The 27,710-nt window shown below is 47.7% G+C and overlaps 1 protein-coding gene and 1 long non-coding RNA gene across 6 annotated transcripts; one reads left to right on the forward strand and one right to left on the reverse strand.

The window, feature by feature from the left end:
• Positions 1-1,665: 1,665 nt before the first annotated feature.
• Positions 1,666-25,264, reverse strand: SNUPN (snurportin 1). 5 transcript variants are annotated; one of them, XM_077881962.1, is made up of 10 exons: positions 25,152-25,252; positions 23,489-23,542; positions 22,046-22,208; positions 17,992-18,139; positions 10,713-10,817; positions 10,362-10,458; positions 8,887-8,984; positions 6,568-6,645; positions 4,109-4,189; positions 1,666-2,247 (listed from the first exon to the last, which is right to left on the reverse strand). In XM_077881962.1, the coding sequence occupies exons 3-10, from the start codon at positions 22,201-22,203 to the stop codon at positions 1,936-1,938; spliced, it is 1,077 nt and encodes a 358-aa protein (XP_077738088.1). In that variant the 5' UTR covers positions 22,204-22,208; positions 23,489-23,542; positions 25,152-25,252; the 3' UTR covers positions 1,666-1,935. The 5 variants fall into 5 exon arrangements, with proteins under 5 accessions (XP_077738088.1, XP_077738089.1, XP_077738090.1 ...); XM_077881963.1 differs by lacking the exon at positions 25,152-25,252 and adding an exon at positions 24,933-25,145; XM_077881964.1 differs by lacking the exon at positions 23,489-23,542 and having other exon boundaries at positions 25,152-25,264.
• Positions 25,265-25,375: 111 nt separating this feature from the next.
• Positions 25,376-26,359, forward strand: LOC144303577 (uncharacterized). Its single transcript, XR_013370603.1, has 2 exons — positions 25,376-25,950; positions 26,155-26,359. It is a non-coding gene; the product is annotated as an uncharacterized LOC144303577 (long non-coding RNA).
• Positions 26,360-27,710: the final 1,351 nt, after the last annotated feature.

A 27,710-nucleotide genomic window follows, 5' to 3' on the forward strand; every position in this document is an offset into this window, starting at 1 on the left:
CCCTCCTGACTTGCTTATTTCGGAGCAGAGCCCAGCCAAGTCTGGTGGTACGGGCTAGCCTGCCCAGCTCTGAAATGATACAGTGGGCCTGCGGAGGGCACAGACTAGTGCCTTCTCCTTGGGAAGATCATGTAGCATCCAGGCAGCCAGCAACATGCTCCTTGGCGAGAGGAACATAATGTTCCTATTGCAGAACTGACCCAAATTCAGGAAGGAGCGTACTGATGTAGGCATGCTCAAATCGGCCGCAAGCAGGATCCTTATGGGGGGTGGGGTTGTCTTCCTCCTCTGATTTTACAGAGTCAGCTTGAGCAGCTCTGGGAGAGCCCAACAAGAGGCTGGTTCCACTGGTGGGCTGAATTTCTGTAACCGGGCTCCACTTAAACCACAACTTCTGCCCAGATCTGTGCCCAGAGTTAATGAACACAAAGGAACCAACTGCAACTCAGACAAGATCTGACCTGCACCCTTCAGAAATTTTGTCCACAGGACAGTAGTGCTGCTGGAGTAGAACAGTGGAGCCTTTTTGTCTAATAAACCAAATCCTTGAAAGGTGGAAAGCAGCGTGAGCAGCAGATTGAGGCCAAGGGAAATGGGACGCATTTCCTGAGCACAGAGCAGAAATCAATTGGTTAGTTTTATTATTTTTTTTAAGATTCTATTTATTTATTCATGAGAGAGACAGAGAGAGAGAGAGGCAGAGACACAGGCATAGGGAGAAGCAGGCTCCATGCAGGGAGCCCAAAACAGGACTCGATCCCGGGACTCCAGGATCACGCCCCAGGCTGAAGGTGGCGCTAAACCGCTGAGCCACCGGAGCTGCCCAGTTGGTTAGTTTTAGACAGTGGTCTTCCACTGCCACAGCTGCAAGAGCCCTAGCTTACAAATCTGAAGGGATCTGGCCTCTCAAAGCTCTTCCATGACATAAAATCTAAAACCTCTGCGGAATACGCAAGCCCACTGCTCTCTATAGCCCCCTCCTGGGCAGCTCCCCATCCCTCCCTTAAGCCTGAACCAGGCTGAGCCAGCGTCGGGTCCCAGAGCAAGTCCTGCTCTGCTCCGGGATAGGGGTGGGGTGGGGGTGGGGTGGGGTGTGCAACTACAGACCCTCCCGCCTCTGTGAGAAACTCCTGCTCTCCTCCTCTGCAGAGCACTTTCTGTCCGGCTCTGAGCCTCAGCCCAGCTCCACCCTCCTCTATGGATGGAACCTCCCTCTGCTTTCCTCTGAGCATCTTTCAGCCCTAAAGGAATCTTCTCTAGGCCCTGCTGGTGGGTTGCTATCCTCAAGTGGACTGTGAACTCCTCAAGGGCAGGGACTGAGTGCCGCCTGTCTCCATAAACCACTGGGGCCTAGCGCAAGGCTTATCTTTGGAAGAGCAAACGTTTGTTGAAGTTGTGAATGAATTCCACTTACATTTTATCTCTGGCATTGTCTAAACCAAAGAAAATCACACTTCTCAGAAGAGGGAACATATTCAAATACCAAGAACTGCAGTTCCTGGTAAGACCTTTTAGAAAATGACGTTACTAACAGCAGCAACTGGAAACTCAGCAGAATGCTTAAGTGCTAAAAACAGTGAAATGGGCCAAGATTGAACAGTCATGGTTTAGGTAGCCTGGGGGGGAAGGGTCAAGACCATCTAAAGTTTAAGAACCACAAACAACTTCTTTCGTAAGAATTACATATATTTACATTTGGATATCTGGGATACACTTTTCACCCAAATTACTGCTCAGATCCAAAGACCACCCAATCTGGGAACCTCCCTCAACTGCCCGAGCCAGCATTTCAGATAGGAGATAAGCTGTCTCCAGCTGGAGTGGCTTTGCTAAGTCCACTCTAAAATGAAGTAACCTGGTGTTGTCACCGTCCTCCTCTCCAGCCGTACTTCTGGGATGAAGCACCATCCTGTGACTACCCAAGGGGCTGCCCTATTAGTTCTCCATGAGGCTCCCAGGGGGTTCCAGGCTATGGGGAGGGCTCTCCAGCCTAGGAGTAGACAGGTGTTCCAACTCATAGTCAGATGCCTTGTGTGTGACTTTCTTCTTCATGCCTTCCTGGCTCCTCTTGTGCTCAATAATCTGCTGGAGCTGGTGCCCAGCATATTCTGGCTTGGTGGTCAGCGGGCCGGCGGGCACCGCTATGCCGAGAATATCTGACACCATGTAGGGGCGCAGCCAGCCCACCAGAGGGGTGCTTCCGGGGCTGTAGTGGGTCTGCTTGTGGTAGAAGAGAAGTCCATCTACCTACAAAAGAGGAAACCAGGGGTGAAAATGACTTCTGGGCCACGTGTTTCCAGGAAAGCCGATGCACACAGGGGCAGCTCTAGTGGGCCAACTCCCTTTCCTCGCCAGAGGAAAAAGAAGCCTTGTTTCTCACACGTGCAATTTCTCTAAATGAAGAAATGGTCTAGAAAACTAAACCTTGGAGGATAAAAACATAAGTAGCACTTTCCTGTTTACAGGGTGTTGCTATCTACTACTTTATCTTCATACCCGCCACTGAAGGTGTTTAAGAAATGGGGCTTGGGTAGTTCTGGGGGCCTCCCTGGAAACACAGAAGGGGAGAGCCTGAGTGGTAGAGTTAGTTGAACATCTGACTCTTGCTTTCAGCTCCAGTCGTGATCTCAAAGTTGTGAAATCAAGCCCCACGTCAGGCTCCACGCTTAGTGTAGAGTCTGCTTGAGATTCTCTCTCTCTCTGCCCCTCCCACTCATCCTCTCTCTCTCTCTCTCTAAAATAAATCTAAAATATAAATAAATAAAAACAGTATGAGGCAGAAATTCAACTTGAACCCAGGTCTTCTGTCCCAGAGCCCACCTACTTTTCATCACTCCGAGGGCTCTGTAACGGGGAATGTGTCCCACACAGGGAAAAAGCAGGGGAACTGGACAGGCCCCAGGATGCTGGGCTGCTGAGCACAGGGGCAACAGGCTGTCAGGAAGCCTTGTTCCCCACGCCATTGCCGGCTGCCCAACCTCCCCCTAAATCATCTGCAAGCTATGTTCTGGGAAACTCAGGTTTTCTCAACGGGAAGACCTCCTACGGTTCCACATTTTCTTTTCCATGATTCAGTGACTCATCTCTAAAAAGCATTTATTGTCACTGGGGCATAAGAATCATAAATAAAGATGTGTTCTTACCACCTTCTTAATTGACTCCCAGAAATGAAGGCAACTTGGCCTTTGCCATTTCCCCATTTGGGAAACTGATCCTTTTAGCAAAATTATATCGAGTTCAAGCAAATACTTGTGGGTGACTGGAAAGAATTTAATTTTCTTATTTTTTTTAAGATGTTATTTATTTATTGACAGCGCACAAGCAGGCGGAGTGGCAGGCAGAGGCGGAGGGAGAAGCAGGCTCCCCCTGGGCAGGGAGCTCCAGTGCTGGGCTCTGTCCCAGGACCAGGGATGGTGACCTGAGCTGAAGGCAGACGCTGATGGAGCCACCCAGCGTCCCAGTGACTAGGCACCATTTTAAAGGGTATGAGGAGCAAAGGCAAGTTTGTGGCTGAGCCTGGAGAGGTTCTGAGGATGACAAATGATTGCCCAGGGTGAGGAACTTCTAGGGACATGAGACTTTCAGTGCTAAGTTGGGGAAGTTCTGGACAAACTGGGGCAAGTTGGTCACACTGCTCCCATGCCACTGCTCAGCAAGCGCCACCCCAGGGACCATTTGCTCTTAGGAGGAAGGATAAGGAGTTCGTACCCCCTTGGCCTGTCTGTCCCCTGTCCCCACCTGCACGATCAGCTATGGCAGTTAAACAAGGGGCCGGCCTCTCAGGCTCGCAGCAGAAAACAGGTACCCAAGGAGGACCTAGGAATGGAAGCCTTCCCCGTCCCTGGGCCCCTGGCTCTTCATGTGAATAATGAAGGATGCACATGAGCTATCCTTGCAGGGCCTTTCCAGCTCTGGCATTCTGACTTATCTAGCAGGGTGCAGCTGAGGCTCTGAAGGGCAGTGGCACATCCTTTCCCAGGAATCAGCTTCCAGTCCTTTTCTGATGCTCTGACACAGCAAAGTCAGATGATACCCTAAGACTGCGTAACCAAACCTCCCTATGTCCTGCAAGCACATCAGGGCAATAAAGACAATGGCTGTTACTTACCTCAAAAGGGAAGTCCATAGACAGCACCTTACACAGGCTTTCAGGAGTACAAGGGAAATTCTTCAGTCCCACAAATTTAAACTAAAACATAAATTAGAACAAAGGATTAGTATATGTTACAAATAATATGAGTTCCACCAAGTGATAAACTATCAAAGAAGAAAAGTTCAGTCTCATCCTTCTCTACCTCCCCCCACCCTCTGAATTACTGGGTTGGTTGTTCTCAACCTTGCTTTATCCACAAAAATCACCAGGGATCTCTTAAAAAACACTGAAGCCCAGGCCCCACCCTGAGATTCTGACTGAATTGGCCAGGGATGGGTCCCAGGCATTTTTTTTTTTTTTAATGCTATCCAGTTGATTTTAACACACAGCCAGGACTAAGAATAACTGTCCTCTGCTAGGTTTAGGGACTGTATGTTATTCTCTCTCTCTTTTTTTCTTCTTCTACTGTATGTTATTCTCGAAGCCATATGACAATCTTGAGGAAGGGCTAGTGCAGCTCCTTTCACATCAGCAAGGATTTTTATTTATTTACTTCTTTATTAAAGATTTTATTTATTTATTCATGAGAGAGAGAAACTGAGAGAGAGAGGCAGAGACACAGGCAGAGGGAGAAGTAGGCTCCGTGCAGGGAGCCCGACGTGGGACTCAATCCTGGGACCCCGGGGTCACACCCTGAGCCAAGGCAGATGCTCAACCCTGAGCCACCTGGGTGTCCCTAGCAAGGACAATGAACACTATAACAAAGTGATTAGGATTGCTCTGAAGTCAGATTGCTTGGGTTTGACTCCCAACTCTGCCAATTATTTCATCTCTATGTGCCTCTGCTTTCTCATCTATAGAACAGGATAATACAAGTATCTACTTTATAAGGTTGTTGCATGGTTTCAGTGAGATAATATATGTAGAGCACTTAGAACAACGTTTCAGACAGAGCTGCTCCTGTGTTTCCCCTCCTCAATATATGTTCTTCCAGGACCTTCCTTGTAACATCACTGGATACTGACCCCATTTATTGTCCTGTAAGTGGTTACTGAATGCCTTTAATAGTGTAACCAATCCAAGCAAATGCCAATCTATCGGGCTTTGATAATAAAATGCCCTGAACATAGCTGTCGCATATTTAATCACTGAGTAGCGAGCAAAGACACACAGGCTGTCATCCTGGACTGTGAGACCTTGGGGAAGGCAGTCTCCTCTGAGCATACATCCTCATCTGTAAAATGAGGTCCCTCTCAGCCCAGTCACAAGAACAGAGGTTCTCAAAGTGTGGTCTGTGGACTAGCAGTGCCAGTGCCACTGGGGAACATGTTAGAAATCCTCAGGCTCAGGGCGCCTGGGTGGCTCAGTGGTTGAGCGTCTGCCTTCGGCTCAGGTCATGATCCCCGGGTCCTAGGATTGAGCCTTCGCCTCTTCATCTGAATAATGAAGGATGCAGATGAGCTATCCTTGCAGGGCCTTTCCAGCTCTGGCATTCTGACTTATCTAGCAGGGTGCAGCTGAGGCTCTGAAGGGCAGCGGCACATCCTTTCCCAGGAATCGGCTTCCAGCCCTTTTCTGATGCTCTGACACAGCAAAGTCAGAAGATACCCTAAGACTGCCTACATCAGGCTCCCTGCTCAGTGGGGAGCCTGCCTCTTCCTCTCCCTCCGCTGCTTCCCCTGTTTGCGCGCGCTCTCTCTCTCTCTCTCACTTTCTGTCAAATAAATAAATAGAATCTTTTTTTAAAAATAACAAAAATAAAATAAAAATAAAAAAAGGAATCCTCAGGCTCATCCTGACCTAGTAAATCAGAAGCTCCAGTGAGGAGGCCCAGGGATCTAGGTTTACCAGGATTCCATATACTACTGACGAATGCTACAATTTGAGAACCACTGTACTAGACTTCTAAATAGCATTATTTTTAAAAAATATTTATTTATTTATGATAGACATAGAGAGAGAGAGAGAGAGAGAGGGGCAGAGACACAGGCAGAGGGAGAAGCAGGCCCCATGCTGGGAGCCCGACGCGGGACTCCATCACGGGACTCCAGGATCGCGCCCTGGGCCAAAGGCAGGCGCCAAACCGCTGAGCTACCCAGGGATCCCTAAATAGCATTATTTATAAAAAGTTATTAGCATTTTATATCAACCACTGTTTATTGAGTGCCTACCGTAAGTATCATGTTAGGAGAACGTGCATGTTTGTATTACTTGGTTCTTAGAACAATCCAGTAAAGTAGGTGTTACGAACTCTATTACACAGATGAAGAAACTAAGGCCAAATGAGGTTATTAATTTTAGCTAGTAATTGTTAAAGCCAAAACTAGTTCAGATCTGGATGACTGTTAAGCCCACATCCTTCCCATGCTATCTCAAAAACAAGATCATTTCATTCACAATTATTACATTTAGATAATAGAACAATCCAAAACAATCCCCCTAAAGAATCCCACAGTCCTAACACCAGGTCTTACGGGATTAAGCTTGGTTTTCTCTTCCAGTCCTTCTTCTTCTGGTAACTTTGAATGCATCCAGTAGAATCGGAAATCAGTCTGACACAGAGGAGGGAAACAGAAAGATGAAATGCTGCTCATTTCAAACTGTAGAATGAACAAAAACACCCCATTCTAAATAACCACCTAATTTATGAAGACCTAAGCCCTTCTATCACGTCCCTTCAAACACTGCCATAAGGTCAGGAAGATGTTTATAAAATCTTTGAAGATTTTTTTCTTAAAACCCAATAGGATGTTTAATAGCAGTCGAGCCAACATGTATCACTGTAGGCCTACTATGTGCCAGGCTCCATGCTAAGGACCTTATTCACCTAATCATTGATCCTCACCCACCCTCTGAGAGTTGGATTACCATTATCTCCAGTTTACAAGTGAGGACTCTGAGGCTCAGAGAGATTATATCATTCAGCCAAGGGGACTCAGGACTCTGACTCAGGACTCTGACTCCAAAGCACAGTATGTTAATCGTCATTCAGGTTTCATTCTGAGGATTAGAAACTACTTTATAGTTGTAACTTATAAACTACTTTATTCTCTGAATTACGGATCCATACCCTTTTGTAGCTATTTAGTGCCTTTTGTTTCCTGTATATTATTTTGCTTTTAAAAATTAAAAAGGACAGGGCAGCCCAGGTAGCTCAGCAGTTTAGTGCCGCCTTCCGCCCAGGGCGTGATCCTGGAGACTCGGGATCGAGTCCCACATTGGGCTCCCTGCATGGAGCCTGCTTCTCCCTCTGCCTGTCTCTGCCTCTCTTTCTCTGTGTCTCTCATGAATAAATAAATAAAATCTTTAAAAAAAATTAAAAAGGACAGTCTATCCTATATATTATAAAAATACAGGTAATTTTAGTTACCAAACTTATAATTTGTGAATACATGTTATGAAACATACTTCAGGAGAATGAAAAGAAAATATATTCTATTTTTTTAAGATTTTATTTATTTATTTGGGAGAGAGAGACACACACAAAAAAGAGCAGAGAGCACAAGCAAGTGAGGGGGTGGAGAGGGGCAAAGGCAGAGGGAGAGGGAGAAGCAGGCTCCCCACTGAGCAGGGAGCCCTATGTGGGGCTTGATCCCAGGACCCCAAGATCATGACCTGAGCTGAAGGCAGATGCTTAACGGACTGAGCATCCAGGTCCCTGAGGAAGATGTGTTCTAGACTGAATTTATGAGATCTGAGTTTTAGGTGTGGCTCTGCCCTACAGCAAAGTACTTAAGATCTGTGGCTGTCAGCTTCCACGCCTAAGATGGGGAAATAACAACAGTACTCACCTTATAGAATTGCTGTAAGGGCTTCAGTGAGATAATGTTCACAGAGTGTTTGGCAACGCAAATCTTAGCTATTAGGTTAGAACAAGGTGTGTGTTTGAATTCTGCAGCCCCACCGCCTAGCTTTGGAAAATCGTGCTTTGGCTACTGGCTACAGAGAAGCAGCAGCCTATGGTGACAGCCCTCAAGGCCTGCCTGGGGATTGCCCGTAGGCTTGTTAAAACATAAGTTTACCCAAGTTTCTGATTCAGTAGGTCCAGGAATTTGCATTTCTAACTGTGATAAACTAATTGTCGAGGAGGACAAAAAAGTCACCACTAGAAACCTGAGACAAAGGTGAGGGAGTGTTAAGAAGAGAAATGGAGTCTGAGGGGCTGACCTAGACTCACTCTGATGGCTGCTACTGTCACTCATTGGAATCACCAGGAAATTGTTGGAGGAAGGTGACCCTCGAGGGGTGAATACCGAGGCCTCTCCTCACTTGGAAAATCTCCTTCCAGAGCTGGCCCCTCAGAGATTCGAGCCTTTGTATCATACTAAGGAGGTCCTGTTGTTTTCAGCATCAGGATGTGGTTGGTGAAGCAGTAGAGCTGGCCAGAGACTCCTTGTTGGTAACTTCATTCCACCTTCTCTTCCTTGTGTGGCCTGCACAAGGTGGCATCCCCATTGCCCACCGTCTCCCGTGCCAGCAATCCTCCCACACTCTAGAGAGAGGGGAGGGGGCGGGTGCAGCTTCCACAGAGTCCCAGCCTACCCCTCTGCTGTTTCACTCTTTCCTCCCCTCGAGAATTGCTGTACTTCCCTTAGTTCCTCCTACTTCTTTTTTTAAAAACGAAGCTAATTTAAACACACTCAAAAATGCAAGGAACATTAGATAATGTACTTGATATACCACATCCTGTGCACACCAAGAAGCTGGTCACGTACCAAACCCACATGCTGAGCCACTTTCCCAGGAAGAAAGGAGAAAACAGAAGAATACATGAGGAGAGTATCAGTCCTTACCTGGCAGTCATAAAAAGGGTGTCCCCGCCAGCACATCACATCTAGAACATAGTAGGTTTGGTTCACCTCGCTGTAAATGCAGTCCAGAATGGTGTAGTCTGGGGTCACAGAGCAGAAAGTCAGTACAGGGTACCCCTTCCAATCAGAGGTCATTAGGGAGAAAGTTCTCCATGGCCCTTATCTAACTCCTTGGTGCAGCTAAGGGTACGCAAGTAGGATGGCATGTGAGGGACCAAGGCAACCCTTCAGCCAGATGGGAATTCTGAACTTTTAGATAAACTAGGACATTTGCTCACCTTAGAAAAAGCTTCAGCCCAAAAGCAGGTAATCTTCCATTTTACATGCATTTTTGAGTTCCTATCATAGGTGGTCTATTCTGTGTGGAACATTAACTATAAGTAGTCCCTGCTTTTAAGGAAGTTACAATCCAGTTAAGGGGATCAAATGATCATGGAGCAAAGAACCAAGAGCTGAAGTGTACAACACAAGCTAAGAGCAACAGGGGTTCTAGAAGAGGGAGACTGGAAGAGCAGGAAATACTTCACGGGAGAGCTGGCACATGAACAGTCTTCTGGGATCAGAGGATTAAAACAATAGGGTAGAGGGAAGGTGGGAGGAGATGTCAGGCTGGAATACGGATGTGGCATGAGCAAAGGCCCACGGGTGGAATGAAGTGGGCACATGTGGGGAATAAGCCAGCGGAAGAGAGCTAGACGCGGTATGAGGAGTTGGGGAGAGGCATGGGCGAGCCAGCGTTCACATGTGATGCGCTCTGAAAGCCAACAGAAAAGTCTAGGCTCAATACCAAGCACATGAGGAGCCACCAAGGGAGCCTGAACAGGCAGGGACGAGAGTGGGGTTGAGGCCCAGCTTGGCCCCTTCCCGGACCCCTTCCCGGGCGAGTGACTGGGCAAGTTACTTCACCTCTACGATCTTAGTGTCCTCAGCTGAGCCTCGGGGGCAGGGAGAGGCTGCGGTTAACACAACCACAGGGAGAAGACAGATTTGGCAGGAAGCCTCAGCAACAGCTTTCTGGGGGACCTACGGCCTCCAAACTGCACTGTCACCCAGTAACGGACATCCGTGGGAAAGGTGCGTCAACTTTAATTCAGGGACTTGTTGCCCAACAGGCCTCAGGGGCTGCATCTCTTCTGCAACTGAGGAGGCCTGACCTTGAAGATGGCCGGAATCCCGGAGACAGGACTCGCCTGACCTTGAAAATGATGGCCTGAATCCAGACGTACAGTGTCAAAGGTGCACTTTCAAAGGGAGTCTTTAAAGCAAGTAACCAAGAACCTTCCCCTTTTACTAATTATAAAACTTACTAAAAAGGGGTACCTGGTTGGCTCGGTTGGTAGAGCATGTGACTCTCGATCTTGCGGTTGTGAGTTTGAGCCCCTATGGTGTGCAGAGATTACTTAAAAATATATATCTTTCTAAACAAACTTAGTAAATGGACAATATTAGGCAGATACCTTTTGCTGTGGTTGAGTTTCGCTTGTTGCCTCCGGGCAGAAGGGAAGAAAACCTGTTGACACAGTAACCACTCTTGGTGTAGGCGCTGGTGGAGCCCTGCGGTGGGGGGAAGGGGGGGGGGGACAGTTAGCCATCCCATCAGGCATCAAGGTCCATCTCACCCTCTCGCTTCCACAATCTGTAGGCGTGTCACCAGCCCAAAGATGGCTCTCAACAAATCCCTCCCGCGGGCAAGTGTTTCAATCCCCAGGCCAGGCATAGCTGCTGCAGCAGGGAAGGTGCACGAAGTACAAAGAACCCCTCCTGCTATAGCCCAGGCGCACTGGACGAGGCAGGAGGCAGCTACTCACCCTGGAGGCCACGATCAGGGCTCTTTTTCCCACAGGGCACACGACCACAATCCATTCCTGTCCCAAATCTGAAGGGACGTCAATTAACCACTCAGAGAGCATCAACTGGGAACATACAAAAAATGGCATAGAAAATCAACAGGGGATGCCTGGCAGGCTTAGGCGAGAAAGCGTGCGACTCTTGATCTTGGGGTTGTGAGTTCAAGCCCCACGCTGGGTGGAGAGACTATTTAGAAAATCAACAGGGGTGTGCTGCTGCAATGGATGCAAGGACAAAGAACTCACATCCTCTCTATATAATGGAATACCCCCAAGGCTGACGGTAGACCTCCGCCCCACTTGCCCTCAGTCAACTTGTCTCAACTGACGGGATGGAGGCTGCTCACTGTGAACTTCAACTTCTCTCCTCATCTTCATCCATCCCACTCCTACTACCGTGCCTCCTGTGTCTGGGTGTAGGGACCTTCTTCCTCACCTTACTTTGTCCATCCACCTGCCAGAGGCTATTCCTCAGAGATGAATCAGGCCCCTGACCTTGAGATGCTCTCAATCTGAATCATCATTTCTCAAACTGGTTACCCCAAATACTGTACTAAGGATGTTGGGAAATCTGCTTCAAAAAAGGGGGGTGGTTAAGAATGAAATCTTGCCAGTGCAGCAACGTGGATGGAGCTAGAGGGTATTATGCTAAGTGAAATAAGTCAGAGAAAGAAAGAAAGATACCAAATGATCTCACTCATGTGTGGAATTTTAAAAATTTATTTATTTATTTATTAAAAAGATTTTATTTATTTATTCATGAGAGACAGATAGATAGAGAGAGAGAGAGAGAGAGAGGGAGAGGCAGAGACACAGGCAGAGGGAGAAGCAGGCTCCATGCAGGAAGCCTGATGTGGGACTCGATCTTGGGTCTCCAGGATCACGGTCTAGGCTGAAGGTGGCCCTAAACTGCTGAGCCACCCAGGCTGCCCCGGATTTTTTTTTTTTTAAAGATTTATTTATTTATTCATGAGAGAGAGAGAGAGAGAGAAAGGTGGAGACATAGGCAGAGGGAGGAGCAGGCTTCCCATAAGGAGCCCAATGCAGGACTTGATCCTGGATCCCATGAGCTGAAGGCAGACACTCAACCACTGAGCCACCCAGGTGTCCCTCATATGTAGAATTTAAGAAATAAAACAGATGAACATATGGGGAAGTGTAAAAGAAAAAAAGAAGAGGGAAACAAGCCATAAGTTACTCTTACTGATAGAGAACAAACTGAGGAGTGATGGATGGAGTTGGGTGGGGGATGGTCTAGATGGGTGATGGGTGTCAGGGTGGGCACTTGTGATGAGCACTGGGTGTTGTATGTAAGTGATGGATCACTGAATCCCACTCCAGAAATCAATATTGCACTGTAATCATAACTAACAAAATTTAAATTAAAAGAGAGGGGAGACGCCTGGGTGGCTCAGTGGTTGAGCATCTGCCTTCGGCTCAGGGCGTGATCCCGGAATCTGGGATTGAGTCCTGCATCGGGCTCCCTGCATGGAGCCTGCTTCTCCCTCTGTCTGTGTCTCTGCCTCTCTCTTTCTCTCTCTCTCATGAATAAGTAAATAAAATCCTTAAAAAACAGAACAAAAACAGAAGGGTGGTGGTGGTGGTGAAATGAATTTTGCAAAGATTAACTCTTCCACTCGTGGCTCACAGTTCCTCCCATCGACACAGGAGACTGGCCTATCAACTAACTGCCCCCACAGAACTTCATCTCTCCTTTCCCTTGGCCCACGAAATGCTCAAGCCCTAACCTTAAAAAACAAAACAAAACAAAAATGAAAACCTTTTATCACTCTGCATTTCTGGTAAACTATTGCACTTTGTCCCTTTCAAAATGACTTCTTATTTCTCGCTGCTGCTGAACTCTCAGTCCAGATCTGCCTACCCCACGGCCCTGCCGAAGGCCATGACTTCCTCGCTGCCAAGTCTCCCTCTTCCCTCTCTCCCCCCTTATCCTCTGTGCTCCCCTCCTTGTGTGACGCTGCTGGTCACCGCCTCATCCTCCTTGACACATGTTCCCTTGGCCGTGTGAGCCAGTGCTATTCTTCTTTTTTTTTCCTCCAAACACTCCTCCACATACTCCCCCAAAACATGTAGAGAATCTTCAGAAGGCTGTTTTAAGTCCCCCCCCCCCTTTTTTTTTGTCTCAGATGCTGTCCTGGTCGGGGCTGGACATCTACTTCTGCAGCTTCACTTGCCACTTCTGAGAGGACATCCTCCAATTCTCCTTCTGTTTCTTTTCTTTTCTTTTCTTTTCTTTTCTTTCTTTCTTTCTTTTTCTCCTTCCTTCCTTCCTTCCTTCCTTCCTTCCTTCCTTCCTTCCTTCCTTCTTCCTTCTTTCTCTCTCTCTTTCTCTCTTTCTTTCTTTCTCTTTCTCTCTTTCTTCTTTCTTTTTCTTTCTTTCTTTCTTCTTTCTTTCTTTCTTTCTTTCTCTCTCTCTCTTTCTTTCTTTCTTTCTTTCTTCTTTCTTTTTTTCTTAAGTAAGCTCTACTCCCAACATGGGACTTGAACTCATGACCCTGAGATCAAGAGTTGAATACTCCACTGACTGAGCCAGCCAGGCACCCCGATTCTCCTTCTTTTTCATCTCCAGACTGCTTTCCTTTCCTCCAGACCTACATTTTCAGCCATCCACGTAGTATCTCTTCCTCTGCTTGCTCTCTCTTTACCTTATACTCACTGTACTCAAAACAGGATTCACGGCCTTCGATCACCCAAATACCTTCCATCCCTGAAATCCCCTACTTCCCCTTTGTACCCTGTAGCTCTGTTAATGGCAACACCATTCTGTTACCGAATCTTTTTTTTTTATATATATTTTATTTATTTATTCATTAGAGACAGAGAGAGAGAGAGGCAGAGACACAGGCAGAGACAGAAGCAGGCTCCTCGCCGGGAGCCCAGTGTGGGACTCGTCCCAGGACGCCAGGATCACACCCTGAGCCAAGGGCAGACACTCAACCTCCTGAGCCACCCAGGCGCCTCATCCGTTATCGAATCTTAAACCAACCATAATCAACACTTCCTTAAAGAATGATAGTGATACAACACCGAAAGCACAAGCAACAAAACAAAGGATAGATAAATAAGACTACCTCAAAATTTAAAACTTTAGTGCTGCCAACGACACCATCAAGAAAGTAAAAAGACAACCCACAGAATGGGAGAAAAATATTGCAAATTATGTATCTGATAAGAGACTTGTATCTAGAATACATAAAAACTCTTATAACTTAATTATAAAAGACAACCCAATTAAAAAATGGGCCTAGGGGGCACTTGGGTGGCCCAGTTGGTTAAGCGTCTGGCTCTTGATTTCAGATCAGATCATGATCTCAGGATCATGAGATCGAGCCCATGTCAGGCTCTACACTGGGCATGGAGCCTGCTTAAGATTCTTTCGAGTCTCCCTCTCCCTTTCCTTTTTTTTTTTTTTTTTTAAATTTTTATTTATTTATGATAGTCACAGAGAGAGAGAGAGAGAGAGAGAGAGAGAGGCAGAGACATAGGCAGAGGGAGAAGCAGGCTCCATGCAGGGAGCCCGATGCAGGACTCAATCCCAGATTCCGGGATCACGCCCTGGGCCAAAGGCAGGCGCCAAACCGTTGCGCCACCCAGGGATCCCCTCCCTCTCCCTTTCCTTTGCCCCTCCTCTCTCTCTCTTTCCTCCTCTCTCTCAAAAAAAAAAAAAAAAAAAAAAAAAAAAAAAAAAAAAAAAAAAAAAAAAAAGAAAGAAAGAAAAGAAAAAAAAAAGAAAAAAAGGCACAGACATTTCTCCAAAGAAGGTATACAAAACGTTACTAAGCACATAAAAAGATGCTCCATATCATCAGTCATTAAGGAAATGCAAATCAAAACCATGAGACATCACTTCACACCCTCTAGGATGGCTACACTCAAAAGGATGGACAATAAGAAGCTATGACAAAGATGTGGAGACATTGGAGCCCTCATTCCCACTGCTGGTGGGAAAGTAAAATGATCTAGTCATTTTGCAAAACAGTGGCAGCCCCGGTGGCTCAGCGGTTTAGCGCTGCCTTCAGCCCAGGGCGTGATCCTGGAGACCGGGGATCAAGTCCCTCAGGATCAAGTCCGTCCTCATCGGGCTCCCTGTAGGGGGCCTGCTTCTCCCTCTGCCTCTCTCTCTCTGTCTCTCATGAATAAATAAATAAAATCTTAAAAAAAAAACCCGTGTGGCAGCTCCTCAAACATTAAACATAGAATGATCACACGCCCTCGTAATTTCATTCTCAGGTACCTACCCAGGAGACATGGAAACATATTCACACGAAAACTTGTTCGTGACTGTCCACAGCAGCATTATTATTCACAGCAGTTAGAAAGTGGGAGTGACTCAAATGCCACCACCTGATGGGTGGACCAGCCAAATGTGGGGGATCCAGACAACAGAACGTTATCTGGGAATAAAAAGAAATGAAATTCTAACACATGCTCCACCGCAGATGAACCTGGAAAACCTTATGCTAAGTGAAAGAAAACAGATACAGCACATCTTATATGCTTCCATTTATAGGAAATGTCCAGAAGAGGCAAAGCCAGAGACACAGAAAGTAGATTACTGACTGCTAAGGGCCGGGGGAAAGGAAGATTGGGAGTTAACTGCTGATGGGTATGAGCGTCCTTCTGGTGGTGATAAAGTGTTCTGGAATTAATACAGTGGTAGTGGTTGCACGGCCCCATAACTATACTCTAAAAAACACTGATTGGTACCCTGGAAATGCGTGATTTGTGTGGTATGTAAATTTATCTCAACATAGCTGTTTAAAAAAATAGTAGCTAATATTTGTGGGGCATTTATTACGGGCTGTAGGCCAAGTATTGTGGGCATACCATCTCCTTCAATCCTTCTCACAGTCCTGTGAAATAGTACTGTAACTGTCCCCATTCTACAGCTAAGAAACCGAGCCTTGGAGCGGTTAAGTAACCTGCTCAAGGTCAACAAAGAGCCTGGCTTTGAGGTCAGGTCAATGTGACTTCAGAGTTTAAACACTCAACCACTTTTCACACTGCCTCTTCTATCCAATCCCTGTTAGATTCTATCCATTTATCCTGGCGACACTTCTCACACTTGTGACCTAATTTCCTTCACACCCTCACTGCTCTCAGCACCGACAGCAGATCATTTTCGCAAAGCTAAGCTACTCCAGCTTCTCTCTTCCAGGCCCTTCTACACGCTGACGTGCATGTCAAATTCCCAACTCTGTCCCTGGCTCAAAAATTCTTGGTGGTCCTCCACAATCGAAAAGACAGTCTGCATTCCCGCACGTTTCTACTATATTCCTTTCCCCAACCCTATGCTGTTCCATCTTCATTGGCCTGCACACTGTTCTCAGCACACCGTGTACTCCTCCCACCTTGAGGCTCTTGCTCAGACTCTTCCTGCTGCCTGGAAGACCCTGGAATGCTCTGCACCTCTGTCCATGTCCTACCCATGCTTCAAAGCTGCCCCCTCTTTCATTAACTTTTTCCTGATTTCACAACCCTACTTCCTTTTTTTTTTTTTTTAAACCCTACTTCCTTCCTTGCTGGAAGCTAATCTTTCTTTCTTTTTTAAAAATTTTATTTAAATTCAATTTGCCGGGCAGCCCCGGTGGCACAGCTGTTTGGCGCCGCCTGCAGCCCGGGGCGTGATCCTGGAAACCCTGAATCAAGTCCCGCATCGGGCTCTCTGCATGGAGCCTGCTTCGCCCTCTGCCTGTGTCTCTGCCTCACTCTCTCTCTCTCTGTGTCTCTATGAGTAAATAAATAAAATTCTTTTAGGAAAATAAATTCAATTTGCCAACATACAGTATAACACCCAGTGCTCATCTCATCATGTGCTCTCAACACCTGTCACCCAGTTACCCCACCCCCACCCTAATCTTACTTTCTTTTTTTTTTTTTAAAGATTTTATTTATCTATTCACATGAGACACACACACAGAAGCAGAGACACAGGCAGAGGGAGAAGCAGGCTCCCTGTGGGAAGCTGATGTGCGACTCGATCTCAGGACCCAAGGATTATGACCTGACCAAAAGCAGACACTCCTAACCACTGAGCCACCCAGGTGCCCCCTAATCTCACTTTTTTTTTTTTTTTTAAGATTTTATTTACCCATTCATGAGAGACACACACACACACACAGAGAGAGAGAGAGAGAGACAGGCAGAGGGAGAAGCAGGCTCCCTGCAAGGAGCCTGACATGGGACTTGATCCTGGATCCCAGGATCAGGACCTGAGCTGAAGGCAGATACTCAACCACCGAGCCATCCAGGCGTCCCTAATCTCACTTTCTTATAGCAAAAACCATCACCTCCACTTATTGCAGGGGTACAGGGGCCATTTCTGACTCTTGTCCATCTTCCCACATATAGCCCAGCTGAATACAGAGTAGGGCCTTCAATAATACTTGCAGAACAGAATTGTATTTTGTCATAGATGATATTGCCTGTGCTGTATCTGGGACACAGAAAGAAGATGGGAGTATGTGTGCTCAGAAACCATATTCTAAAGGTAAGAGAGGATTCTGAGATGACAAGACACTTGGGTTATAGAGAGAACAATATAATAGCAAGGTAGGCCCCTGGCTCCCCTTGGACCCATACCCTGCCTTCCGGAATACCTGGCCTGCCAGAAGCACTGAACAGTCTCCACGCCTGCTTCCCCTATGGCTCCACAGACCACACTGGTTTCTTTCTGCAACCAACAGGCCACTTAGTCAAGTATGTTACAATCATCTGTTGTTTCACAGCCTCAGCCTCATGGGGGCCAACTGGCTGGCCAGTTGGCAAGTGGCCATACTCAAGGGCAACTGCACTCCCCACCTTCCACCACCTGAATGTGAAGATCCAAGACTGACATGTTAGTCCACTGCTCAGGAAAGACCACCAACCTAGGAGTGGGGTCGGGGAAGTGCAGGCTGGGCAGGTCCAATCCGGCATTGCTGTACAATGACCACTAAGTAAGTGCATGGACTCTGTTAGTGTATTAAGAGCTCGGCGGCTTTCTGCAGCAGGCCAGCGACCTCGGGTTACAGTATGACCACCCACAGCCTCCCTCAGTGACCCCTGGTCAGCATAGGGCACCATAAGCCATCTCTTCTCTTAGTCCATACGCTTAATGCACATCCACAGCTTCTTTGCAGCCTGCCCATTCCTTCCTCCTGTCTCCTCCTCCTCTCTTTATGGCAACACTTACCTTGGTGGGGTTGGACCCAGGCCTCACCTTCCCTGGACTACTCACTTGATTAGCATAGCGTTTTGGTAACTTCTTAACGGCATCAATGTCCATCTCTTCATCGTCTTTCTTATCTTCCTCTTCCTCACTCTCCATCCCTGTCCAGTCATCTTCAGCCAGTCGCCTGGCATGATTCACGTAATCCAGCCGGTTGCTGGAGGGAAGAAGGCACAAGGACAGCCCTTTATGTCTCTTATGAAGACCCCCTACAAGGTGACCAGTTTAGTTTAACTGAAAGGCTCCGAGTTCAGGAGCACCCTGGGGATTCTAGGGGAAGAAACGGTAGAAATTTCCTTCCAAAGGCTAAACTAGTGACGGCCCTTCACCTGTCCTAGATAGGGAGCCCCCTCTGAACACACTCAGCCTTCCTCAGTTTCCCGAAAACCAGGCAGAGTAAAATGTTGAAAGGAATTCTCGACGTTCACTGGCTGGAGAGGCTGACCCTGCTGCTGTTCACCCCATTCCAGACTCCCACCTCTACTCCCGCACCCTGAGAGCTGAGCTTCCTGCCTGACAGGTATCTGTTAAAAGGACCCCCAGTGACTGAAGAGAGGAATGAGTGAGATGCGGTGAGCAGGTTAAAACAAGGACCACTTCAAAACAACAACAACAAGGACCACTTCTGGGACTTTCCAATTAATACAGTTTTCTTTCTTTTTTAAAGATTATTTATTTGCTTGAGAGAGAGAGAGAGAGAGAGAGAGCACACACACGCAGAGGGAGAGAGCTCAAGCAGGCTTCCCGCTGAGTGTGGAACCTGACCTTGATATCATGACCTGAGCTGAAATCAATAGTGGGACGTTTCACTGACTGAGCCACCCAGGTGCCCCTAATTTACACAGCTTTCTGAGGAGCAGCCAGGCCTTCTTCCTTTTTTTTTTTTTAAGATTTTATTTATTTATTCATGAGAGACACAGAGAGAGGCAGAGACACAGAGGGAGAAGCAGGCTCCACACAGGGAGCCCGATGTGGGACTCAATCCCAGGACCCGGGGATCACACCCTGAGTGGAAGGCAGACGCTCAACCACTGAGCCACCTAGGCATCCCTAATATCTTTTTTTTTAATTAAAGATTTTATTTATTTAATTAAGAGAGAGAGAGAGCATAAGCAGGGGGAAGGGTAAGGGAAAGGGACAGGTAGACTACTCACTGAGCAGGAAGCTCAATGCAGGGCTGGATCCCAGGACTCTGAGATCATGACATGAGGCAGATGCTTAACTGACTGAGCCATCCAGGTGCCCCTAAATTTAATATATCTTTTACTTATTTCCCTGTATCGTTATCCTCCTTTAAAAAAATTACTACATGTTCTAGAAAGGTTGGGTAATTAAGAAGTAATAAGAACTGGGGTGCTTGGGTGACTCAGTTGGTTGAACGTCTGATTCTTGGTTTCAGCTCAGGTCATGGTCTCCAGGTTGTGGAATTGAGCCCCATGTGGGCTCCGTGCTCAGTGTGGAATCTGCTTGAGATTCTCTCTTTCTCTCTCTCCCCTTCCCTCTTCCCCCTCTACTCCCCCGGCTCATGCTCTTTCTCTCAAATAAATAAAATCTTAAAAAAAAAAAAAAGGAAAAAGAATAAGAACTGTTTGGAACCTGATTGTTTCAAAGTGATTTGTAGATACAATGTAACCTCCCACACTTGGTTTCCTCAATGCTTTTTTTTTTTTTTTTTTAAAGATTCTTTTTTATTCATTTATGATAGTCACAGAGAGAGAGAGAGAGAGAGGGAGAGACACAGGCAGAGGGAGAAGCAGGCTCCATGCACCGGGAGCCCGACGTAGGATTCTATCCCGGGTCTCCAGGATCACGCCCTGGGCCAAAGGCAGGCGCCAAACCGCTGCGCCACCCAGGGATCCCTCCTCAATGCTTTTAAGAAAGATCCACCACTGAGGCAGTGAGACCAACTCAGCTGGTTTCGTCTCAAACACACACACAAATTCGTGCACATTCATGAGAAGGTGCACACCTGAGAAAGCACATGCAAGCACCATGGCCTTTTATCTCAAGAATAAGGAAGAGCTGGTGTACTTGTACCTGCGTGAAAGGATGCACATCTGTGGTCATTTCCCATGTACTGTTTGAAAGCACCAGAGAAGGAAAACTACCCAGATGCTCATCAGTAGGGGATTGGGTAGATTCCATTATGAATTATCCATCCAATGGAATACTTGGCACCACAATAAAGGAATGAGATGGTACTGATATAAAATCTCTCCCCAAAAATGTTGTTAAGTAAATGCACAGAACAGTGTATTGTACAGTACTTCTGTTTATTTTTATTTTTTTAAAATATTTTTTATAGATTTTATTTATTCATGAGGGACACACAGAGAGAGAGAGAGAGAGAGAGAGCGGCAGAGACACAGGCAGAGGGAGAAGCAGGCTCCATGCAGGGAGCCTGACCTGGGAATTGATCCGGGTCTCCAGGATTGCACCTGGGCTGAAGGTGGTGCTAAACCACTGAGCCACCGGGGCTGCCCTCTGTTTAAAAAATGGTATAGACACATAAAGCCACACTTGCTCTTATCTACACAGAATATCTTTGGAAAGATACTAAAGAAACTAATATGGTAGAGGAAGTGAATGGCCAGAGGACAGAATTGGGAGGGAGATTTTTTGGTTGGTTTGTTTATTTATTGTATAGTTGACACCCAATGTTACATTAGTTTCAGGTGTACAGTGCTGCGATTCAACCTCTCTACGTTATCCTGCGCTCACCACAAGTAGAGCTACCATCCGTCACCATCCCACACCACTACAGTATCACTGACTGTATCCTCTACACCGTGCCTTTTATTCCCATGACTCAGCCATTCTGTAACTGGATGCCCGGATCTCCCATTCTCCCTCCTCCCCTCTAGCAACCACCAATTTGTTCTCTGTATTTAAGGGTCTGATTCTACTTTCTGTTTATTTGTTTTGTTTCTCAGAGTCCACGAGTGAAATTGTACGGTATTTCTTTCTCAGGCTGACTTATTTCACTTAGCGTCATACTAGGATGGAGACTTCACCATATACTCTTACATATTTTTTTTTAATTTTTTATTTATTTATGATAGTCACAGAGAGAGAGAGAGAGGCGCAGAGACACAGGCAGAGGGAGAAGCAGGCTCCATGCACCAGGAACCCGATGTGGGATTCGATCCCGGGTCTCCAGGATCGTGCCCTGGGCCAAAGGCAGGCGCCAAACCGCTGCGCCACCCAGGGATCCCTACTCTTACAAATTTTGAATTTTGAATATGAATACATAAAATTAATGTGTTCCCTATTTCAAAATAATTAATTATAATTCTTAAACAACAGAGGTGGGAGTGTGGAGGGGGGAGGTGATCTGAGAATGCAACCTGCAAATAACCCAGAGGCCACAGGGAACCATTTCTGCTAAGTACATCCAATAATGCAGCACTGGGCAGAATGTAGACAGTAGAAAAACTGTGCAGCTGTTAGTAGTGCCTTCAAATCCTCAATTCCTTATTACCCAGAAGAGGCCCATGTGGTACTCAGGATAAAAGGACAGGCTCTGGCTTCAGAGCAGCCTGGCCTCAAACACTCTTTCCCTGCTCTCTTCCCCTGTTTGCTCATTTTGGCATTGAGAAGTCAGTGTATGGAAGACATTTCCTCAGATTCCCTGTGGAATTATTTGTATTGAACTCTCAAGGGCTCCATAGAAACATTCAGGCTGCAGGCAGACAGGAAGACCACACCGATGCCAGGATTCAGAGTGCAGAAGCCACACAGGGAATGTGGGGAGTGGAAGTCTGGGCGTGGCTTTCACAAGTCCCTAAATTGCAAAGCTCAGTACTGCTGCCAGGAAAAAAAGAACAATTTAACCAAATAACTGAGTTTTTGCTTTCAAACTTCAGTCTCTTTCTACATTTCCATCTTTTCCTAAGCTTGCGGTGTAAAGGAAGTCTACCTCTTCCAGTATTTGCCCCTCCCAACCTCACGGGCAAGATGTACCTACAAAAGGTCTACTTTGAAGAATCAAACCTAGAGCCTCCTGATTGGTTCACAGCTCCCAGCCTGAAGAAAGAAGCCAAAGAGTTAAAGCAAGCCTTACGATTTCTGCAGTTCCAATAACCGGCGCCGCCGCTCACTCTGCTCCAAGGAACTGTGCTTGGACTTGTACTGGGACAGGCGGGGGTGTGGGGCAGCTGTGCTGTTCAGATCTTGGGACACAGAAAAGCTACTAGCCAGGACTTGACTCAGCTCTTCCATTTTCCCTACAAAGGAAAACATAAGAAAACAGGTCATTGATTTCATATTACCTCCTGTGTACAGGCAGTTATGATGTAACATGATGGCTACATTCCTAAAAAAAAACCTCACATAATCCAAAATCACAACTTTTCTATGGGGAAAGAGAAAGTTAAAGAGTAAATGAGTTATATATGCACAATAACATTATTTCCTGTGGATACTTCAATAATTATAGCTCAGTGAACAGATATAAATCCATACGTCGAGGGGCAGCCCAGGTGGCTCAGTGGTTTAGTGCCGCCTTCAGCCCTGGGTGTGATCCTGGAGACCCAGGATCGAGTCCCACATGGAGCTCCCTGCATGGAGCCTGCTTCTCCCTCTGTCTCTCTGTGTCTCTCATAAATATATAATGTCTTTTAAATATTTTTATTGTTTTAAATTTTTTAATTAAAAAAATAAATAAATCTATAGGTCGAACACTAAGCAAATTTATCCTCTGATTGAATCTAACTTTTGGGGATCCCTGGGTGGCGCAGCGGTTTGGCGCCTGCCTTTGGCCCAGGGCGTGATCCTGGAGACCCAGGATCGAATCCCACGTCGGGCTCCCGGTGCATGGAGCCTGCTTCTCCCTCTGCCTGTGTCTCTGCCTCTCTCTCTCTCTCTCTCTGTGTGACTATCATAAATAAATTAAAACAAAATTAAAAAAAAAGAAATCACTTTGTAAAAAAAAAAAAAAAAAAAAGAATCTAGCTTTTGCTTTGTCATTCATTACCAGCAGCCCTGTCACTAATTCCTTCTCACCATCACTGATGTGAGCAAGTATCCAATTTGTCTTGAATAGTCCTAAGTAGCCATGACTCAATAACATATTTTTTTAAATGCACACATTTTATTTTATTTTTTAAAGTAAGCTCGATGCCTCATGTGGGGCTTGAACTCACAACCCCAAGATCAAGAGTCACATGTTCCACTGACTGAGCTGGCCAGGCAACCCTCTAATATAACTTTCTGGTGCAAATTTTATCCAATTGTTTAACTCTCTAATAAATGCCAACTTACATTAAGAAAATTTAATGGGTCCTGGGGCCCCTAGAGCAAGACAAATTAGCCCCAAAACCACAACTGGCAATTACTTTTTCACTTTATAGTTTGTTTGGGGGTGGGCAAAAGGAAGGTTTCAGGGCTATCCATGTAGGACTCACTTGGACCAGAGCTAGAAGGTAGAAGGTAGAAAGCTAGAAAGTAGAGCTAGAAGGCCGAAGGTTAGGCTACCAGTTAACACCAAGGAGTGTGAAATACTGACCTGTGGTACATTTGGGAGATGGAGTAGATTGGAGACAGAGTACCCAGAAGTGCCCTAAAGAATGAGAGTGGAAAGAAAAAGGTGAATTCACACTTAACTCACCTTCCTGTGAACGAAGGTACAAAGTGGCATAGGAGCTTAGCTAAGGGTTAAAGGTGTAGCTCAGAGTGTAAGAGAACAGGAACATTTAGGAGAAATCCAACTGGCAAAGCTGGGCTCACCTAACCCTTCAGGTCTGGTATAAACCAGAGGCCATCCCAGTGCTTAAGCTCCACCCCAAAGCCAGATCCCACTGCTCTGAGTCCCCAAAACCAAGAGCTTCCTTTCAGAGCCTCCATGAGTTAAAAAACAACTCTATCGGCCTCCACTTGGCAATGAGTTACTTTCCATTGCACATTTGCAGTCAGATTTTTTTCCCTAATTTGCATTTTTTTTTAATTTGAAAGGACCTTAAAAAAAAAAAATTGTGGTTAAAACCCATGCAATAAAACTTACCATCCTAACCATTTTTTCCTTTTAGCTTTTTCATCCTAACCATTTTTAAGTTGCAGTTCGGCTGTTGTGCAACCAACTTCCAGTATTGTTGTCATCTTGCAACACTGAACCTCTACACCCATTGAGCGTGAAGGGAAATTTTTTTTTTTTTGTAACAGAAGGTTAACATATTATCAGGATGGATTTGAGGCGAATCTTAACATATTTGTAATGCAACCAGGCTGGCCGTTTGTGGTTGAGGCTGGTGATGAGTACTTGAGGCCCATAATGGAATGCTATTTTCCGTGTTTTGCTGAGTTTTGTATACATGTAAACACTTCCATAGTACACTCTTTTAGGGCCGCCTGGGTGGCTCAGCAGTTGAGCATCTGCCTTCAGCCCAGGGCATGACCCCGGGGCCCTGGGATCGAGTCCTGAGTCCTGCAGGGAGCCTGCTTCTTCTTCCTCTGCCTGTGTCTTTGCCTCTCTCTCTCTGTGTGTCTCATGAATAAATAAATACAATCTTAAAACACAATCTTTTAGTGCATGGTCTTAGGCTTATCAAAGTAATGTCCAAATCTAAAATATTAGAATGTATCTATCATGCTCCGTTCCTGGGGCCTCCTGCTCCTGCAACCCATCCCGGATGCTGCTGTCTCCCCCCTGGCGGCCCCCCCCGCAGCCCCCCTGCAGCCCCCCCCCCCGCAGTCCCCCTGCAGCCTCCCCTCCCAGCCCCCCGCACAGTCCCCCTGCAGCCCCCCTCCCAGCCCCCCCCGCAGTCCCCCTGCAGCCCCCCTCCCAGCCCCCCACGCAGTCCCCCCGCAGCCTCCCCTCCCAGCGCCCCCCGCAGCCCCCCTGCAGCCTCCCCTCCCAGCCGCCCCCTTGCAGCCTCCCCTCCCAGTCCCCCCTCCCGCCCCCCCCGCCGGAAGCCTCCTCTGCGGCCCCACGGGCTGCGGCCCCGCGCACGCACCTGGTAGCCCTCGGCCGGTCCTCCCCGCCGCAGCCCAGCTCAGCCCTTCTCTAGGGACGAGGTCGCGCAGGCCCCGCGTGGCCCCGCACTAAAGCTCCCTGAGGGCTCCTGGCCCGACGGGGAGGGCGAGCCTGGGCCTGCTCTGCCTCTCCGGGGTGTGTGGGGGGGCACCTCGGGAGGCCCGGGACGCCGGGGTACAGACTCGAACCCAGGACTCACCCGGCGGAGATGACAGTTCCAGGAGCCGCCGCGCCGCTGGCGGAGCCGACCAATCAGCTGCGCGGAAAGGGCCGGGGCCCCGCCTCCGGCCGCGCCGCGCAACCCCGCCCACCGCCGCGCGCCCGCAGCTTCCGGCCCCGCCCACCGCCGCGCGCCCGCAGCTTCCGGCCCCGCCCACCGCCGTGAGCGCCTGTCGCGCAGGCGCGGTCGGGGAGCTCTCCCGCGGTGGTTCCCGCGCTCGGAGGTCGGGGCCGCGCTCCGGAGCCCGCCCTGCGAGGTGCTCGGCCGGGCCGGGCAGCAGCTCCCCGCGGCTGCTTGCGCCAGCGGGAGGACCCAGCGCCGGCAGCCCGCTCCGCCTCCGGTGCGTGCGCTCTCCGTGGGGGCCGTGCCCGGTGCCCGGCTGGCACCCCGAGCCTGAGCTGGGCGGCCGGTGTGGTCGGGCTGACCCGGCTCGGGGGGCTGCCTTCACTCCTGCCGACGTGCAAAGCAGGGCCCTCGAGCCCTCGGGGTCGCAGGGTGGAGCAACGGCAGGGGCGGGGGCAGCCGGGGTTGGACGAGGGGCCGACGGCTGCGGGGTCCAGGTAGGAAGCCGACGCCGCTTCACACGTGCTCCCTCCCTTCGTCCTCCAGGAACACGGACCGGTAGGCTGCAGCTCAGAGGTTGCCTGCTTGGCCGAAGCCGCACAGCTTTCCAGCCGAGTATCTGCGTTTGCTGAATGTCTGACCCAGAGAAGCTGGGTGTTAGTACAGTACAGAAGATACAGAGCTGGCACGGTTTGAGTCCAAGAAATGCCGAGATGTATACTTGCATTTTTTTTTTTTAAGATTTTATTTATTTATGAGAGACACCCAGAGAGAGGCAGAGACACAGGCAGAGGGAGAAGCGGGCTCCCCTGGGTCTCCAGGTCACGCCCTGGGCTGAAGGCAGACGCTCAACCACAAAGCCACCCGGGCTGCTTTATACTTGCATTTTTAAAAAATATTTTGTTTTTTTATGCAACAGAGCAAGAGAAGCAGAGACACAGGCAGAGGGAGAAGCAGACTCCATGCAGGGAGCCCGACGTGGGACTCGATTCCGGGACCCTGGAGTCATGCCCTGGGGCAAAGGCAGGTGCTAAACCTCTGAGCAACCCAGGCTGCTTTATATTTGTGTATTTTAAATACTTAACACCATCCATTTGGATTAAAAAAAAATCCAGGAGATCCGACTGATGAGAGTAAAGGTTGTTTAGGGCCCTGGAAGACCCAATTTTTTGGACCTCAGAATTTATTTAGGTGAGTTCTGTCTTTCAATAGTTGGGCTGAGCAAAGCTGTGCACTAGGTTATTTGGCGCATTCACAAGTAATAACTCCTTGCCTGGGTTATGAGCTGAATAAAGAAAAGCCCAGGGCCTGACTTCACTAAGAAACGTTGACATCAGGATATTAAGAATTTTGTGTCCCAGATCCCTCATTTTCTACTCATGACTGTGGAGGTCATATACCAAGTGATCAGACCTGCACAGAAAAGAACAGAGGCCCTACACATTAAAGCAAAATAGACTGAGATTGACAAAGAGGTACCCGCCCCAAATTCATGCACTGAGGTCCAGGGAAAAGGCTCATTCATATCCAGCTGAATAACTTCTCATATCACTGAGCAAAGTAGATGGCATTTGGCCCAGGGTCTCATTCGGAGCCAGTCTGTGTTCCATGAGGGCCTGCTCTGCCTGGAACCGGGAGCAGTTCCCCAACTATCACCAGTGGCACCCCACCTTCACAACCTTGGCCACAGACACATACACCTGTGTCTGTCTTGAAGGCAGTTTGCTAAACACATTTAAAAGAGGAACACCATAGCATTACCTTAAATCACTTCCCACTTTAACAAAGTACCTATAAAATATACACACAGTGAAAATACTCTGGTGCTGTAATCTAGCTAAATGCCAGCATGTGCAGAAAAACTGTGAAACTGAGGATTTTGTAGGAATCTGAGATCAGCAAGTGTTGGAGAAGTGATAAGGAGTCACACCAACAGAATTTTTTTTTTTGTATAATCAGCAAAATTCAAAGAGAACAGAAGAGGGAAGTTCCCCTTTCTCCCTCCAGGATTCAGTGTTATTGAAGGCGGAATGTGCGCATCCTCTAAAATTATCTGGGAAGTGGCCACAGGTGGGAGAGTACCTCCTTAAAATGGAGGACCTTGAGAGCAGGAAGGTGGCCAACTATTTCCAAAAGAGGAGGCTCTCAGTAGGAGCCCGGAGTGTCACTCTGTCCCTGGCCAATTAACAGATACGTGTTTAATGCCTAGTTGGTTAGATACTGAGCCAAGCACAGGAAATAGCAAAATGACGGGGCCGGACCCAGGCCCCGCCCTCCAGGGCCTTGAAGCCCATTTGTGTGGTAGGGAAAGTCAAGAGATAGGTGCTGTAGGCAGGTGCAGACTAGTGTTAAGGAGTTCAGGTGGCTGGGTTGAGAGGGAGTAGGGTGGAGCTGCTGGGGCCAGTATTCAGAGAACCCTTCCCAGGAGGTGACAAATTTGAGGCAAGACTTGAATGATGAAAAGGAGCCAGCTGT

This window comes from Canis aureus, chromosome 32, assembly GCF_053574225.1.
Source record: "Canis aureus isolate CA01 chromosome 32, VMU_Caureus_v.1.0, whole genome shotgun sequence".
Taxonomy (NCBI): Eukaryota; Metazoa; Chordata; class Mammalia; order Carnivora; family Canidae; genus Canis; species Canis aureus.

What these genes read in the sequence shown, in the direction of transcription:
- SNUPN (XM_077881964.1), bottom strand. Translation starts at nt 22,203, where the DNA reads ATGGAAGAGCTGAGTCAAGTCCTGGCTAGTAGCTTTTCTGTGTCCCAA. An exon ending in AGAAAACCAAGCTTAATCCC is followed by an intron (nt 4,190 to 6,567) that starts GTAAGACCTGGT and finishes TTTATGTTTTAG; the next exon opens with TTTAAATTTGTGGGACTGAA. An exon ending in CTATGGACTTCCCTTTTGAG is followed by an intron (nt 2,248 to 4,108) that starts GTAAGTAACAGC and finishes CCTCTTTTGTAG; the next exon opens with GTAGATGGACTTCTCTTCTA.